Genomic DNA, 16119 nt, shown 5'->3' with positions numbered 1-16119 from the left:
TTACTTGCCACAAGTAGTTCCACTCTAGGCGGTCAAAAGGCTATTGGCTTCTTCTATTACATGGAGTAATCTGCGTATATTGTCTGCAGCGTGACGCTTTGGTATAAAACCTGATTGGTCAGGGTGGACAAGCTTCTCAATAAAGCGTTCTAGGCGTAGTGCCAAGACTTTGGAATAGGGTTTAATATCCGTCCGAATGAGGCTGATGGGCTTGTAGTTTGAGCACTCCGTAGGATCTTTGCCCTTTTTATGTATGACCGAAATTAGTGCAGTGTTGGTTTGTTGATGAAAGGTGCCCCTCTCTTGGGCCTGAGGTTAAAGTTTGTAAAATGGTAGGTCAATGCCTATGTCAAAGTATTGTAGCAGAAGTTCTGATGGAATTCCATCCAACCCCGGTGTTTTCCCTTTCTTAGATGTTTTTAATGCTGATTTAAGTTCCTCTAATGTTATAGGTTGACCCAGTTATTCTGCCTCCTCTGGGTCAAGAAGAGGCAGGTTTTGCCACTGTGTCGGATCTGGATTGCAGGAGGATTCATACAACTTTGAATAAAAGGATTGGAAAGTGGCGGTGATATCTTAGGATTTGTTGAGATACCTCTGTCTGTGCGAATGCTGTTGATAGTAGCTCTGGATTCGCTTTGTTTTAATTTTAGAGCTAGCAATTTGCTTGGTTTGCGACCATTAAAATAGTAATTTTGCCTCACTCTGCATTATGAATTCAGCTCTCCTTCTTAGCAAATCATTTAGCTCTGCTCGATTTGTGACTAAAAGAGTATGTGTAGATTTAGAAAAACACGTCTTTAGAGACTGTTCTAACGATTTACAATGTTCTTTCAACTCCGCAATCCTTGCCTCTCTCTTTTTCTTCAAAATGACCGCAAAGGAAGGTGTGAAATCTCGAATAAATCCTTTAGTGGCTTGCCAAATGTACGCTGGGGTCCGAAACTGAGTGATTGATTGATATAAACTCCGCCAGCTTGGCTCTAAACTCTGTATCAAAAGCGATGTTTTGGAGAAGGGAATTGTTAAATTGCCATCTCCTAGATCTTTCTCCTAGCATATCACAATGGAATGTGGTTTTCAGCACATTGTGATCAGACAGAATTGCTGGTTCTATTGCTATTGTGTGGAACATTGTCTTAAGCTCACTGGAGCACAAAATATAATCAATGCGGGAGTGGGTGAGGTGACGTGTGGAAAAGAAGTGTAATCCTTGCTAGTAGGATTGTGCATCCTGATGGTGGGATTCCACAACTGCTTTAAACATGTCCGATATGCGTTTTTGGGCTTTCGTGTGATTGACCACTGATCTATCCTGATTTAAATCTATTACTGCATTCATGAATCCCCCTATAATTAGTGAATATTCATTGGGAGAAAGCAATTCATTGGTTAGGCGTGGGAAGAAACTTTCATCATATGTAGTCGGTGCATATACCGAGGCTATTTTCCTACTCCTTATCGTGGTACATATTAGAGTCCGGATCGGGCCGAATTTTTCTGTCCGAGGCCGGCCCGCGTCCGACAGAGGCGTGACCAAACCCGGCCCGAGCCCGACAGGTATTAAGAAATTTGTGTCCGAGCCCGACCCGAGCCCGACACAGTTAAAATCTCATTTTTTTCCTCATACTAATGACACATGTAGGCTACGTTTGTGGAAAGCTTTTATTAAGCAACTGTAGGAAGGCATTCGGAAATAATAATAATAATAAATTTAATTTATATAGCGCTTTTCATGGACTCAAAGTCGCTTTACAGGGCAGGGTAGATTATAAAAACATAACAAAACAAAACGAGCAAACAAAACAAGTAGAACAAAACAAGATACAGATGAAAAAGGGAGGGGGGCAGGTGGACTATGGGTAGGCTGAGGTGAAGAGATGGGTCTTGAGGCGGGACTGGAAGATGGTGAGGGACTCAGAGGTGCGGATCTCTTGGGGGAGGGAGTTCCAGAGCCTGGGAGCTGCTCTGGAGAAGGCTCTGTCCCCAAAACAGTGCAGGTTGGACTTTTGGATGGAGAGGAGACCGGCTGAGTGGTGTGGTTGTGGAGAGAGATGAAATGGGATCTGTTGGAAAGGTAGGAGTGGAGCCAGCTGAGTGCAGTACCTTTGATACCGAGGTCTTTGAGTCTGGTGAGCAGGATGTTATGGCTCACAGTATCGAAGGCTGCACTCAGGTCGAGGAGGATGAGGATGTTGAGGGAACCGGTGTCAGCAAAGGTGAGGAGGTCGTTGAGGACTTTGAGGAGAGCGGTTTCTGTGCTGTGTAGGGGGCGAAAACCAGATTGGAGAGGTTCGAATAGGTTATTGGCATGAAGATGGGTTTGTAGTTGTGAGGCGACTATGCGTTCCAGGGTTTTAGACAGAAAGGGGAGGTTGGATATTGGGCGGTAGTTGTTGAGAGAGGAGGGATCCAGACCAGGTTTTTTAAGGATTCGGGTGACAGCGGCAGTTTTGAAAGCAGAGGGGACAGTTCCAAGGGACAGTGAGGAGTTGAAGAGGTTAGTGAGGTAGGGGCATAGGACCGGGAGGCAGGACTTCAGAAGTGGAGTAGGGAGGGGGTCAAGGGAGCAGGTAGTGGGTTTGGAAGAGCTGATGAGTTTGGAGATTTCAGGAGGAGTGACCGGGTCAAACTGGGAGAGGAGGAAGTGTGGAGGAGGGGTCGGGAGGTCTGGAGGGATGGGGAGAGGAGGGTCCAAGGTAGGTGCTGGAGTAGATCCTGGGAGGTCAGATACAGGGGATAGAGATTTGTAAATGAGATTGATTTTGTCAGTGAAAAAGTGGAGGAATGAGTTGCAGAGATCCGGAGTAGAGGTAAGGAGGCTGTTGGTCCGAGGCTTGATGAGGTTGTTCAATGTGGAGAAGAGGGTTCTGGGGTTTTGGCAGGGGTCGGTGAGGATGGTGGAGAGGTAGGCAGATTTGGCAGCAATGAGGGCATCTTTGTAGGCGATGAGATGGGATTTATAGGCTTCATGATGGACTGTGAGGGATGATTTCTTTGTCAGACGTTCACGTTGGCGGCCAGTTTGTTTCCTTTCCGGAGTGCAGGTGTGTACCAGGGTGAAGAGGTGTTAAAAGTGACGAGTTTTGTTTTGAGGGGGCCAGGGTGTTGAGGGAGGTAGACAAGGTGGAGTTGAGGTGGTCTGTAAGGTCATCGGGTGAGGTGAGGGTTGAGTCCAGGTGGAGAGTGGTGGAGAGCAGGTCAGAGAGATGGTGGGGATTGATAGATTTGAGGTTGCGGAAGGTGATTTCTCTGAGGAGGCGGGGGCGTGGGGTTGGAGAAGGGATGGTGAACCGTATCAGTTTGTGATCAGAGAGGGGAAAGAGGCATGGATGGAGGTCGAGCACTGGTTGGTTGGTGGAGCAGACCAGGTCGAGGATGTGACCTTTTTCATGGGTGGGGAATGTGACATGTTGGGTGAGAGAGAAGTTATCCAGTAAAATGTTGAATTCTGATGAGAGCTTGCAGGTGGGGGAGTCCATGTGGATGTTTAAGTCACCGAGTAGCAGCAGACGTGGAGAGAGAGATGAGGCTAGTGTGAGGAGTTCAGTAAAATCAGAGAGGAAGGAGGGATTTGGTTTAGGTGGCCGGTAAATGAGGATGACTGTCATGGAGGAAAGAGTTTTGAAGGCGAGATATTCAAACGATGATACTGAGGGGAGGGTGAGTTCTGTGATCCGGAAGTTCTGATTGAAAATGACGGCGAGGCCACCTCCACGGTGGGAGGGGCGGGGTTTGCAGATGTAGTTGTAGCCAGGGGGGGATGCTTGGTTGAGGGAGAAGAAGTCGTTGGGTTGTTGCCAGGTTTCGGTGAGCAGAAGGAAGTCAAGAGTGTTGTCGAGGATTAGTTCATGGAGGGCAGGGGCTTTATTGTTGAGCGATCGGGTGTTGAGGAGGGCAAAGTTGGCATGGTGAGAGGGTGGTGGGATGGGAGCAGGCTGGAGAGATCTGAGGTTGTCCCGGTTAGCAGTCGCGGTGGTCGTTGGGGTGTGCGGGTATTGCAGTTGAGGGGGGACAGTGAGCCGATTAGCAAATGATTGGAGAGTATTATTGAGTGTATGTGAAGTGGGGAAAGCACTGTAGTCCGGTCCGGGTTTTCTGTGTAGCCTGATGATGCGTTCAGCCCTATGTGAACCAGTGGGTGAAGCATTCTGATGACGTGGGACAGGTGCAACAGAGCGTGCAGGTGACCAGATGGATGGAATGGATTGTCCGTGGTGGAAGAAAACAAACTTGGCGGCAGAGCTTCTGTGGATGTAACGTGGTCGATGCGAAGTCCGAGCGCGTTTGATGACTGGGATGCAGGATGGAATGGAGTAGTTGACGAATTGGACCAGTTGCAGAGTTGAATATTTGATCATGATGCCGAGCGGAGGGACGGAGAGCTCCGTGATAGTGGTTAGCCATGGGCTAGGTGCACAGAGGTGGAGGTGGAGATGGATGAATGAGGTGAATGCCAAAATGATCCACTGCATGACCGAAGGAGAGGAATGTCTAGTCTTGGTCGCGGCTCGCATCTGGTGGAGGTTGCCTATGAGGAGGAGGTCAGCAATCGGGTTAGCCGCCGTAGCAGCTAGGATTAGCCGCCACGCGTTTGGTGAATGGGGGCAGCTAGCTAGCTAGCGGCTAACCGACGAGGCAAGAGTCCGGTCAAGGAGCCCAGGCGGCTTCGGGAACCAGCAGAGAGACTGTCCAGAGGTACAGAGGCTGTCCAGAGGTAGGGGGTACAGCGAACACAAACACAAGAGAATAGCAGACGAATAGCAGACGAATAGCAGATGAATAGCAGACGGAGAAGCGGCGAATAACCAGCGCCAGCGTCCTCTCACGTCGGTTTATTTTAAAGTGATAATAAATAAATAAATGTCAACAGATGAACGCATCACCGCACACGGGGCAACAAGCGCACGTTAATAAGCTGTTAAAATGTTCAATGGGTTAACCTTTCCTGATCGCTTCGTTTCCGACCGTGATCAGAAAACCAGGGGAGACTGGTAACCTCCAGGGCCGACGTTATAACATGAATAACCACTAACTCTGCTCTGGTTGCATCTACAACATGTCTGCTTTCTCTTTCTCTATCTCTCTTCTGCCCACTTACCACACACACACACACACACACACACTGAGCTCTCTTAAAAAGGAGCCGCAGCACTATTTTACAACAAATGCCTTATCGCGCTGATGTGACTGAGCCCGACCCGACCCCGACCATAATTTCTAAATATCTGTCCAAACCTGGCCCGGCCGGTCGGGTACCGTCGGGACCCGTCGGCCTCGGGTCGGGTATCCATGCCTTAGTACATATATAAGATATCCTGCCTGAAGAGTCTTTAATGCTTTTGTCTACGGTAAGTGCAGATTTCCGCAACAGCAACACGATGGAGCCCTTGGTTTTGGTGTCGTCACTAGTTGAAGCAGCAACCTTTAAAGTATTTATTTTGTAGACGATTTACATCTCTTTTACGTAAGTGTCACTCTTGTATAAGTGCCACGTCTATGTTTTTCCTTCTTAAATAATCAGATTAGATTAGATTAGATAATACTTTATTTATCCCACAATGGGGAAATTCACTTATTACAGCAGCAGTTTTTCCACAATAAAAACAAACCAACAACCAAACAAACAAACAAAAGTATTTAAGTAAAGTGAGGTGGCCATAGTGCAAAAAAAATACTGTAATGTAAGTAATTGACGTGAAATTAGATTGAAAAATATGTAATTACATAACAGCGAAAGTAATTAACCATAATATAAATTATATTTATATTTAAGTGTGACCATAATATAAATAATATTGAAAAAGTAAGTACTTGGAATGGAAAAATATAAATACAGATAATAAGAAATATATACATAGAGCCATGCTGAGTGGTGGGTGATTGAGACAGGACCCGAAAAAAAGAAAAAGAACTACAACAATTATCGGGTGGTGTAGGTGTTGTAGAGTCTGACAGCGGCCGGGATGAAGGACCTGCGGTACCTCTCCTTCTTACACCGTGGGTGTATCAGTCTGCTGCTGAAGGAGCTGCTCAGGGACCCCACAGTGTCATGTAGGGGGTGAGAGGTGTTGTCCATGATGGATGTCAGTTTGGCTAACATCCTTCTCTCCCCCACCACCTCTATGGAGTCCAGAGGACAGTCCAGGACAGAGCTCGCTCTCCTGATCAGTCTATTGAGTCTGCTCCTGTCTCTGTCCGAGCTGCCTCCTTTCCAGCAGACCACAGCATAATGGATGGCAGAGGCCACCACAGAGTCATAAAAAGTCCTGAGGAGAGTCCTGCACACTCCAAAGGACCTGAATCTCCTCAGGAGATGGAGGCGACTCTGGCCCTTCTTGTAAAGAGCATGGGTGTTATCAGTCCAGTTCAGATTATTGTTTAGGTGAACACCCAGGAATTTGTAGCTCTTCACTACCTCAATGTTCGATCCCTGAATGCTCACTGGTGTGAAGTGGGATGTTTTCCTCTTAAAGTTGACGATCATCTCCTTCGTCTTGCTGGTGTTAAGCTGAAGCTGGTTGAGCTCACACCGGCTGACAAAGTCCCTGATAACCGTCTTGTATTCCAGATCGTTTCCCTCAGAAACACATCCAACAACGGCTGTGTCATCTGAGAACTTCTGGATGTGGCAGTGGGTGGAGTTGTGAGTGAAGTCCGAGGTGTAGAGGGTGAAAAGGAATGGGGATAGCACCGTACCCTGAGGGGCACCTGTGCTGCAGAGCACCACGTCACACACACATTGATGAAGCCTCACATACTGTGGTCTGTTGGTGAGATAGTCTGTTGTCCAAGCAGCCAGGTGTTGGTCCACTCCAACACTCTCCATCTTTACTCTGAGCAGTGAAGGCTGGATGGTGTTAAAAGCACTGGAGAAGTCGAAAAACATGACTCTCACAGTGCTCCCGCTGTCCTCTAGGTGTAGCAGCGATCTGTGCAGAAGATAGATCACTGCGTCGTCCACCCCAATCCCAGGCTGGTAAGCAAACTGCAGGGGGTCCAGCTGTGTGCCCACCAGGGGTCGCAAGTGTCGCAGGATAATCCTCTCCATGGTCTTCATCAGGTGAGAAGTTAATGCAACAGGCCTGAAGTGGTTTGGCTCCTTCGGGCGCGGCGTCTTCGGTACCGGGACCACACAGGAGGTCTTCCACAGAACTGGGACTTTCTCCAGGCTCAGGCTCAGGTTGAACAAGTGCCTGACCACACCACAGAGCTGGTCAGCACAGTCCTTGAGAAGTCTTGGGCTGATGCCATCCGGGCCCGGGGCCTTCCTTGCCTTGATCTTCTTTAGTTGACTCCTCACCTGATCATCTGTTATGGAGAAGGGAGTGGAGGATGACTGGGGTGGGGATGTGGGGATGGTTGGTGATGTGGTTCTCAGGGGGGGTGAGAGGGGGGTGGTGAACTGATGAGGGGGGGGAGGGAGCGGGCTGGTGGGCTGTTGGTAGTTAAAGGTGGTCGTTGAAGGTATCAGGCTGAGGAGGGGAGGGGAGGGGAAGGGGAGGGCCGGCTAGGGGAGGTGTGAAAAAAGGGGCGGTGGTTGGAGAAGAGGGCGAGGAGGCAGAATCAAATCTGTTAAAAAACAGATTCAGTTCATCTGCCCAGTCCTTGTCTCCGCTGGCTTGATTTCTCCCCACACCTTTGCCGTGGCCTGAGATGTTCTGCAGCCCTCTCCAGACGTCCCTGGCGTTGTTCTGTTCCAGCCGCTTTTCCAGTTTCCTCCTGTAGATATCCTTCCCCTTCCTGATCCTCTGCCGGAGTTCCTTCTGGACTCTGCGCAGCTCCTCTCTGTCCCCTGATGCAAAAACCCTCTTCTTTTCATTTAGCAGGGCCTTAATCCCAGAGGTCACCCAGGGTTTGTTGTTGGGAAAACACTGAACCAACTTGGAGGGCACAGTGTTCTCCACACAGAAGTTAATATAGTCTGTGATGCATTGGGTCATACTATCAATGTCACTGCCATGGGGGCTGCACAGTGCTTCCCAGTCTGTAGTTTCAAAGCAGTCTCTGAGCCTATCAGTGGCCTCCTCAGACCACTGCTTCACAAGCCTCTTCACGTGTTGGTGTTTGGTCACCACAGGGGTGTAGTCTGTGACCAGGTGGATGAGGTTGTGATCTGAGCGGCCAAGTGGCGGGAGGGGTGATGAGGTGTAGGCATCTTTGATGTTTGCATACAGTAAATCCAAAGTTGTAACGCCTCTGGTGTGGCATTTCACATACTGGGTAAAGGTGGGGAGAGCAGAGGACAGGGAAGCATGATTGAAATCCGCAGAGATGAGGAGGATGGAATAGGGGTGCTGGTTTTGAAGTTTAGAGACGACAGTGTAGATCTGATCTGTAGCTGCAGCAGCGACCGCCGAGGGAGGGATGTACACGGTCACAGCAATAACCTGTGAGAACTCCCTCGGGAGGCAGTATGGCCGCATGCTAACCGCTAACAGCTCCAAGTCTCTAGTGCAGAGTTGCTCCTTCACAACGATGTGTCCTGGGTGGCACCATCTATCGTTCACAAACACAGCGATCCCCCCTCCCTTTTTCTTACCACTCTCCGTTGCTTTCCTGTCCGCTCGTAAGAGTTTAAAACCATCCAGGGTGACGTATGAGTCCGGAGAAAGTTACACAGCACCGCCTCTCAGTGAAGCACATGAGGCTGCATTCCGGTACTCCCTCTGCAGCCGGGTCCGGCGCCCAGCTCTTCCATCTTGTTGGAGAGAGATCTCCGTTCCCCCATGATGACAAATGGTAAACATGGTTTATACCCGTCTTTTCGCTTCTTTCGCTTCTGCACTCTTGCGCATCTCTTTCCTTCTCCGTAACTCTGTGGGGATCTCCTGCTGCTCTGCACAGAGAAGGGGTGTGTGGCGCAGAGCCAACAGCTGATCCCGAGTGTAAACCAATGGGGCCGTGGTTGAATGGGGAGCCATGTTGGGTGAGCTTCCCACAGCCGTGCCAAAAAGTTCCAAAAACAGCAAGAGGCAAACTACGAATGTCACAAATATGAACATCCCTAGCTCCACACTTGCTTAAAGTGTCGAAGTGACAAGAAAAATAACAACAAAAAAACACAAAAACACAGTAAAAACACTAAAAAAAAGGTAGAAAAATTCAGAGCTGCTGTAACAAGCAGCCACTCACGCGGCGCCATCCAGGAATTTAGCTTGTTTGATCGTCCCGTTTAGCCACCTGATGTTAACTGAAAGGATTGAAAGCTCAGCCATCTTCAAAATATACATGCATACATGTCTCGAGTACCCTACCGGATTTTGCTGACAAATCTGTAGCAAAGGTTGAAATGTCAGCTCTGAGCAAGGTGTGACAAAAACATAAAAAGTAAAATAAATCCCCTAACCCTCTGAGACCGCAGACCCACCTCCCCTATCTGTAAGATGTGTGACCACATCAAATGCAGTTTGCGCAAAACTCCAGCTCAAAACTACACCTCCTGACTTAAGTCACAGGTTAATTGAAACAGGTCTAGTGAATTTTTATGTTAAACATGAACAATATTATAAACATCTTCAAACTATTTCTGGACGAAGCTGTGTGAAAAACCAATCTAGCTCCAATCTAGTTGGAGCAATAAGCAGACTATGAGCTGAACAGACCGTATCCCTCATGTTCTTTCAGTCTAGCTTAAATGTCCTCAAAAATATAGATTGTAGACTGAGTACCCAGCATTCATCATTCCTTACAGTCTGGTTAGATGTCCCTCCAACGGTTGGTTTCAAAACTTACACACAGCGTCCTCCAGTCAAACTCTGTACAGTGGCCCAAATACCGTTAGTCCACAGGTGCGGAGTCCTCCAGTCGCGGTCCCGGCATCAGACGCAAAGTCCCGCTGTCGCTCTCCGTTTCCTTGCGGCGCGCGATGGTCCATGTATGTAGCACGTCCTCCTCCTCTTCTAATTCCAGCCAGAAAACACCCGGCTCAGCGGCTGCAGCAAAGGTGAACTCTCTCGCTCCGCGGGTCGTTCCCAGGGCAGCGCGGCAGATGAACGAGTCCGAGTTGCGTTCAACGTGCGGTGCCAGCTCGTGTTGTATCCCTTCAGGCATCCGAAGCCGCTGGATCTTGAGTGTGACGCAGTCAGATTAGTCCGGCTCACATACCATGATTTCCTAAATCTCAGGTTCTGCCCCCAAGCCATTCATTTCGGCCAGCACTCCCATCACTGCGCTGTAGATCACTGATTTAAGCACATGTAGCTGCTTCTCCAAGACCCGGTCAATTAATTCTTCCATATTAGAGAACGTGTTCACATTAGCCACCACTCCATTAGTCGTCGACATGCTAGCAAATTTCTCCGAACGAGCAAGACAGCCCAGGCGACGAGACACACTCTTTCGTGCCTGCAGGCGTTTCACCGAGTGACAACAGACAAAACGATTTGGCGTAGAAGAAAAAGTAATAGACCTGGTTACTTAATGAAATACGGAGGCAAGTGTCGGAGCTCAGTCTCTTGCAAGCATAGCAGCCGCTGGTCACGTGCTTCTTCCACCACTAGCGTTTTCTGGTAACTTAAGGGAAAGTTTGCAGATTTTCTGTACTGCAGTAAATGCAGATGAATGGTGGCAGTACTTTGTTTATCTAGTGGTAAATCTCCACTAGATGACTCGCTTCAGAACGGTTGAAATTCTGCAACTGTCTCTCTTTAGCATTTAGCTTAGCGCAGCGCCATTGCATCCATAAACAACACTGGCCTGGCCACATCTTCCTCTCCAACTCCGCCCTCTCATAAAATTAAAAAAATAAAAAATCGCCATATCCAGTTGCATACAGCAGTCCACAAACCACTGGGTGACTGATGCTACGTCCATTATTTTTCCGACCTAGCTGACGTTTCTTGCTTTGCTAGCGTCTTTGATAAACCCAATATAGCATTAGGAACAGCAACATCTCACTGCCGGTCAGACTTCAGGTAAATCTGGGTTTCTCCGAGAACATGTTTACATTCTTTAATGTTCAAAAACCCTATTCACCCTCTGTCTGAAACGCTCCGTTTTAGTGCCTGCAAAGCCGGTCTACGGAAAGCCTTTCCACGCCTATTCAGCCCCATTGTACCGAATTTGGTAGCAGTTCCACCAGAGTTCCACTGGGGGTGATCGCAGGCGAGTGCAAAATGAATGGGACTCTATGGAGCTAGACGGCTAAATTTGTCTCTTTCGCCTGAATGTCGTTGAGAAATTTCAGATTTGATTGTAGTTTTTCCAAGTTCAACATGGATTATAGGTCGAAAGTTGAATGAAAGAGTACTTATGTCCTTTTGATTTCTTACAGGTTGAGTCGTTGTTGCCCATAACACTAGCATTCTGCTAATAAATGCTGATTGGTCAGTGAAGGACTGATTCCGATTAGAGATCCCACTTGACGGCATCCGAAGTAGAACCAGAATGTCAGAGTGAATATTTCGGCGTGGTCTTTATAACATTAGCAAACCTCTTTCTAGCATGTGTATTGACAGGGAGAGTCTAATCTGTCAGCTGTGTTGTCGAAGCCTTTAGAGAACAAAGGAAGCGACTCAGAGCTTGCTGTAAAGAAGTATCTCTGGCCATATATGTTTATGACATCATGGACATTTTAAAAGGCTTTTTAGAACAAAAAAGCCACTTTAAAAAAATCTAACACCCAGCAGTGTGTATTTGCCTAGCCTCCCCTTTCGAATGCAACATTCAAATTACTAGACAAAAAATGATATCCTGAGAAAAGTGGATTTCGACTCGCCTGTGAGCGCCCCCTATATGGATCAATAGTGGAACTGCAACCAGTTCAGAAGCCGGAAGTAACAAGAGAGTGGCACTTCTTCCCTTATTAGAAATTCTTTGGCGCCTGTCTCTTTAAGCCGCCCTCCTGAAAAAGCCTAGTCTGCTTTGATTGGTCAGCCATGTGTTGTCTTCCACATCTGCGCTTTCAGAGTCACTGCATCATCATTGCATTGTAGCGGCAGTTTCTGAATTTGGGCTGTGTGCATTTCTCCGTGGATCTCAGTAGACAGTATTTATGTAGCACCTCAACCTGCTTTATGATCAAACAAGACATGGAACTCTTACTTTTTACAATAGGGGACCTTTAATGTTTTACATGTAATGTTTTCCTTTATGGCTCAGAGTATCGTGGCGATACGCCCGAGGAGTAATCAGCTCCGACGACTCTCTGTTTGATCGCTGGCATGCTCCTTTGCTGGACCGAGTGATTCTGGACCCCATCGCGGAGGAGGACGCAGGTAAACACACCTGCACATGCTCACACAGACCCTGGATTTTGGTTTATGTTCAACACTTAATTTCCTGGAGCTCGTAAGCAGGGTTGGTATTGTGAGAAATTTTAAGTTGAATTTGGCAACTGAAGATTAAAAAAAGATGGGTTGGAGGTATGAGTCCGACTCTACAGTTGCTTATCCTCAACCAAGTAAAGGTACATGTGAAAGAAAATGTGTAAATACAGATTTCTTTGACTCTCAAATTACAGGATGACTATAAAACAATTTTAAGTTATTTGATATAAAAAAATTTTTTTATCACAGAGCCACACTAGCTAAGAAGCTAACTTAATAATTGCAATGGTTTTGAGTTAGCGGTTTAAATCAGTGTCTCAATGTTTATAACTTCTAGACATAGAACGCTTCAAAATGTAATTAAAACTTGATGATGATATCCTAGAAACAGTACTGGTTGTCAAACAGAGACATTGCTACACAGGCAAATGCACACAAAGCATATGACACAAACACCTCCTGCTTGTCAGCTGATGAATGTAAACACATTTAGGAAAAGTGCCAATAAATTAACTAATCATGTCCAATTACCAGGCACCTATTGCTGTGTTGTGCAGGATGCCACCTTCCACATTGTGAAGACAGTTTACTGGGGGATCCGGGTTTTGCCCGTCGGCATTCTAAATCTGGACTATGAAAGCTCTCTGGTCCAGTGGGACTCCACTGGAAACCAGCAGAACCAGACCATGTCAGACCAGCAAGACTACAGGACGGCTCTTCTTTACACAGTACGGTTAGGTTTAGAAAGTGATGGGTTTGGGGATGCAATGATGTTTAAATTACATGTTTAATTTGACATATTGCTGTTACAAAAATTTTTTGTGTAGCCACCATATCCAAAACAAAAATCACTACATAAAATTAAATTCACATGTTCATTTCATGGGCAATGCCAAAGTAATGATTCTTCTCAACAGCAGTGCATTTTATCTGCCTGAAAACACAGGTGCTGATCAGTTTGAGCCTGGCAGGCGTCGGGGCTGGACTGATTCTTCTGGGGCTCTACTGGACACACTGTAGGACATATCAAGTTGGTTTAACTTGGAAAACACACCTGCTGCCTTGAAGATGCAAGTTAGCTCTACTTGAAGATTCTTTGTTTCAACTAGGAAATTTAAGTACATAAAGTTGATCTTCACTTCACTTCATGTTCTAGCTGTTTTGTAAGTGGTCAAAATTGATTGGCCTTTAATCGCTTCAACCTAACTCACTGTTTTAACTTAATACTTTGAGTTGAAACAAATATTTATTTCATTACTTTTATCAATGCAAGACAACTATACCTAGTCAAACAAACACATTTCTGCATTTATACAACTTTCAAAGTGTCCTTGAGCAAGACACTGAACCCCAAGTTGCTCCACTGCTCCTAATGCTTAGGATGGGTTTAATGCAGAGATAGAATTTCCCTACATTGTACTGAGTGAGTGCATTTGACTTCTAAGGAAACTTACTACTAGACAGCTAGATATTAATTTAAGTACTTACTTTATTTGGGTATTGCTGCTTTTTCTACTTTTTGTACTTCTGCTGTGTGTTTGCTGGATTTGCTGTGTTTTTTGGCAAGAATTTAGTGGTTTTACTTAAAGTGACTGAAAGTATTTAGTTTCAGTCTAGCTTAGTGTGAAGTGTGGAGCTTAACGACTGTCCAGGTGTTTTGTTGACTGATTAGCTAGGGTGGGGCCTCCTCACCTGCAGCCAACACCAATCACCTCCTTGTATTTAATACTGGCATTTGCGTGAAGCGGCAGCCTCATCGGACGAAGACTCGAAGGACAAAGATAAAAGAGTCTACGCGGGAGTCTTATTGGAAGGCTAAGTGGGAAATTAAGTGGGCTTGATATCTTCTTCATATCTGATATCTTACTTACAGTGCTCAGTGTCTTTATCTGGAAATATGCTGCTTCTCCATTCCTTTTTGTGTATCCTCTCGGAGATACTACAAACCATGCATAAGTTCGCAACATTCAGCAATCTGACCTCTCTTACCTATCCCACCCGTTCCACTCACTCAACACCTTGTCGCAGGTGACCTGTGGAACTGCATGTCGCAAGACTGAGTTCATATCTGGCTTTGCCAGTCATAGACAGTATATAAACTGGACCAACAGATCCCGTGTCTCTGGTCGGAGACCAGTGAAGGATATTAGAAGCACTTTTCCGGTGATGGCTGAGCGTTACTGCGCAGCCTCCAACTGAGCTTGAAGATGTAAATGTAACGTGAGCAACCTGTCTGAAAGTTGGAAGTCTTCTGGTAGCTGTGCCAAGAGAAATCTCAATCATTCCCAATCTTACAGAGACGGAGAGCGTAGGTATATGTAAGGAGATAACATAGGCACAGGCTAATTATTGCTAACTAAAATGCTAGTTAACATTAGTAATTAAACTTAAACAGCGAATGTAAGTCAAAACTGCCTGCGAGCTTCTCCTGTACTATACGGTTATTCCTCTACTGTGTGACAGTAAGTCTCGTGGTTATGACACAATCAACAAAAACGTCTGCTACGGAGCCATAACGTGAGATACAAGGTAATGGAGCCTTTTATCAGTCCCTCCAGAAAAACGCGATTATGCGATTGCATAATTCAATGCATAATCAGCCAAAGTCCGCATATTTATGCGGGGGCCGCATTTTTTCAAATATGCCGCACTTTCGCCGCATAAATTGCCAATTTCCGCGCAAAATATGCGGTGCTTGTATGATTTCATAATCCCCGCATTTTCGTTGCTAAAAAGTTACATATATCTTAGCAGAAAGTTGAAAAAATGTTGCGTTTACTTCACACAAGAGCAGCCATTTTCCCCTGTTGCCATGGGAACGTTAAGTGACGTAATTACGCGACGTGAACATCATCGAAAAGCAGGTGTTGGAGGTTGAATTTGACATGTACTTTGAGTCTCTTAAATTGGTATCCAATAAGAAAGCTATCTTAATATCTGATGTCTACTCACATTTTTTTGTTTAAGTGCTCCTGCTGTCTATATTATTAACAATTTTTAAAAGTCTGTCTCTTTTGTATCTTTTATTTTCCTCAGTTTAGACTATTGCTTTTATTTTTACTTTAATATTATTTGTATATATTTTTGTATCTTATTTGTTTACTTATTGCAATGACTTAATATCTAAACTATTTTTGGAAATTAAGTTTAAAAAAGCAGGGTGTTGGGGGAATCACTTTTTCTTCTTTTTCATCAAACCGCAGTTTTTGCAAGTTCCCGCAATTTTTGCAAGTTCCCGCAATTTCATCGCATAAAATTGCATAAATATCCTGCATATTCCATCGCATTTTTTAAGAAAACGTGCCGCATAATCAAAGATTTTTGCCCGCAACAATCACAAAAAAACTCAGCGTTTTTCTGGAAGGACTGTTTTATACATTGTTGTGTTTCTTTAGAAATAAACAATGGACAAATAGAGTCTTTAAATGCTTCAGATATAAAGTTATTCGCTGTCAGAGTAGGAGCTACACGTTCTGGGGAGAGGCTTACCCCCTTGTTGCCAGCCTGCAATCCCTTGACTTCCTTGCTCTCACTAGCTAAGTTTCCATCCACTTGTCAATCGAATTATCTGAAGTTCGGTAAAAAAACACATGCGAATAAAGCTGGTGAAAGTGTGTTTCCATCCAACAGCTTTAAAGCGAATAAAAACCTGTGCGTAATGACGTCACATGCTGTTTTGCGATTAAATTGGTATATCGAATTGATTTGAGACATTTTATGGTGTTTCCATTCATTTTTTAACTGAATCGCACAAGATTCAAGCGAACTTTTGCGAACAAAGTTTTGCTAGACAAAAGAAGTTGTTAATATTAGAAGCCAAGCTATAGCCTAAGCTCCGATGGACCTTTGT

General features: G+C 45.7%; 1 protein-coding gene across 3 annotated transcripts in view; it reads left to right on the top strand.

Annotated features, from left to right (window-relative positions):
* Nucleotides 1-13352, top strand: part of tmem81 (transmembrane protein 81) — a 33563-nt gene extending 20211 nt beyond the window's left edge. For all 3 annotated transcript variants that reach the window (XM_039788748.1, XM_039788746.1, XM_039788747.1), the window contains exons 4-6: nucleotides 12103-12218; nucleotides 12804-12997; nucleotides 13216-13352. In XM_039788748.1, the coding sequence (XP_039644682.1) occupies nucleotides 12103-12218; nucleotides 12804-12997; nucleotides 13216-13335 (430 nt within the window). In that variant the 3' untranslated portion in view covers nucleotides 13336-13352. The remainder of the gene's footprint in view (nucleotides 1-12102; nucleotides 12219-12803; nucleotides 12998-13215) is intronic.
* Nucleotides 13353-16119: the final 2767 nt, after the last annotated feature.

Source organism: Perca fluviatilis, chromosome 21 (assembly GCF_010015445.1).
Source record: "Perca fluviatilis chromosome 21, GENO_Pfluv_1.0, whole genome shotgun sequence".
NCBI classification, from domain to species: Eukaryota; Metazoa; Chordata; class Actinopteri; order Perciformes; family Percidae; genus Perca; species Perca fluviatilis.
The sequence above is the reverse complement of the archived record's forward strand: the minus strand, read 5'-3'. Positions and strand labels throughout refer to the sequence as shown.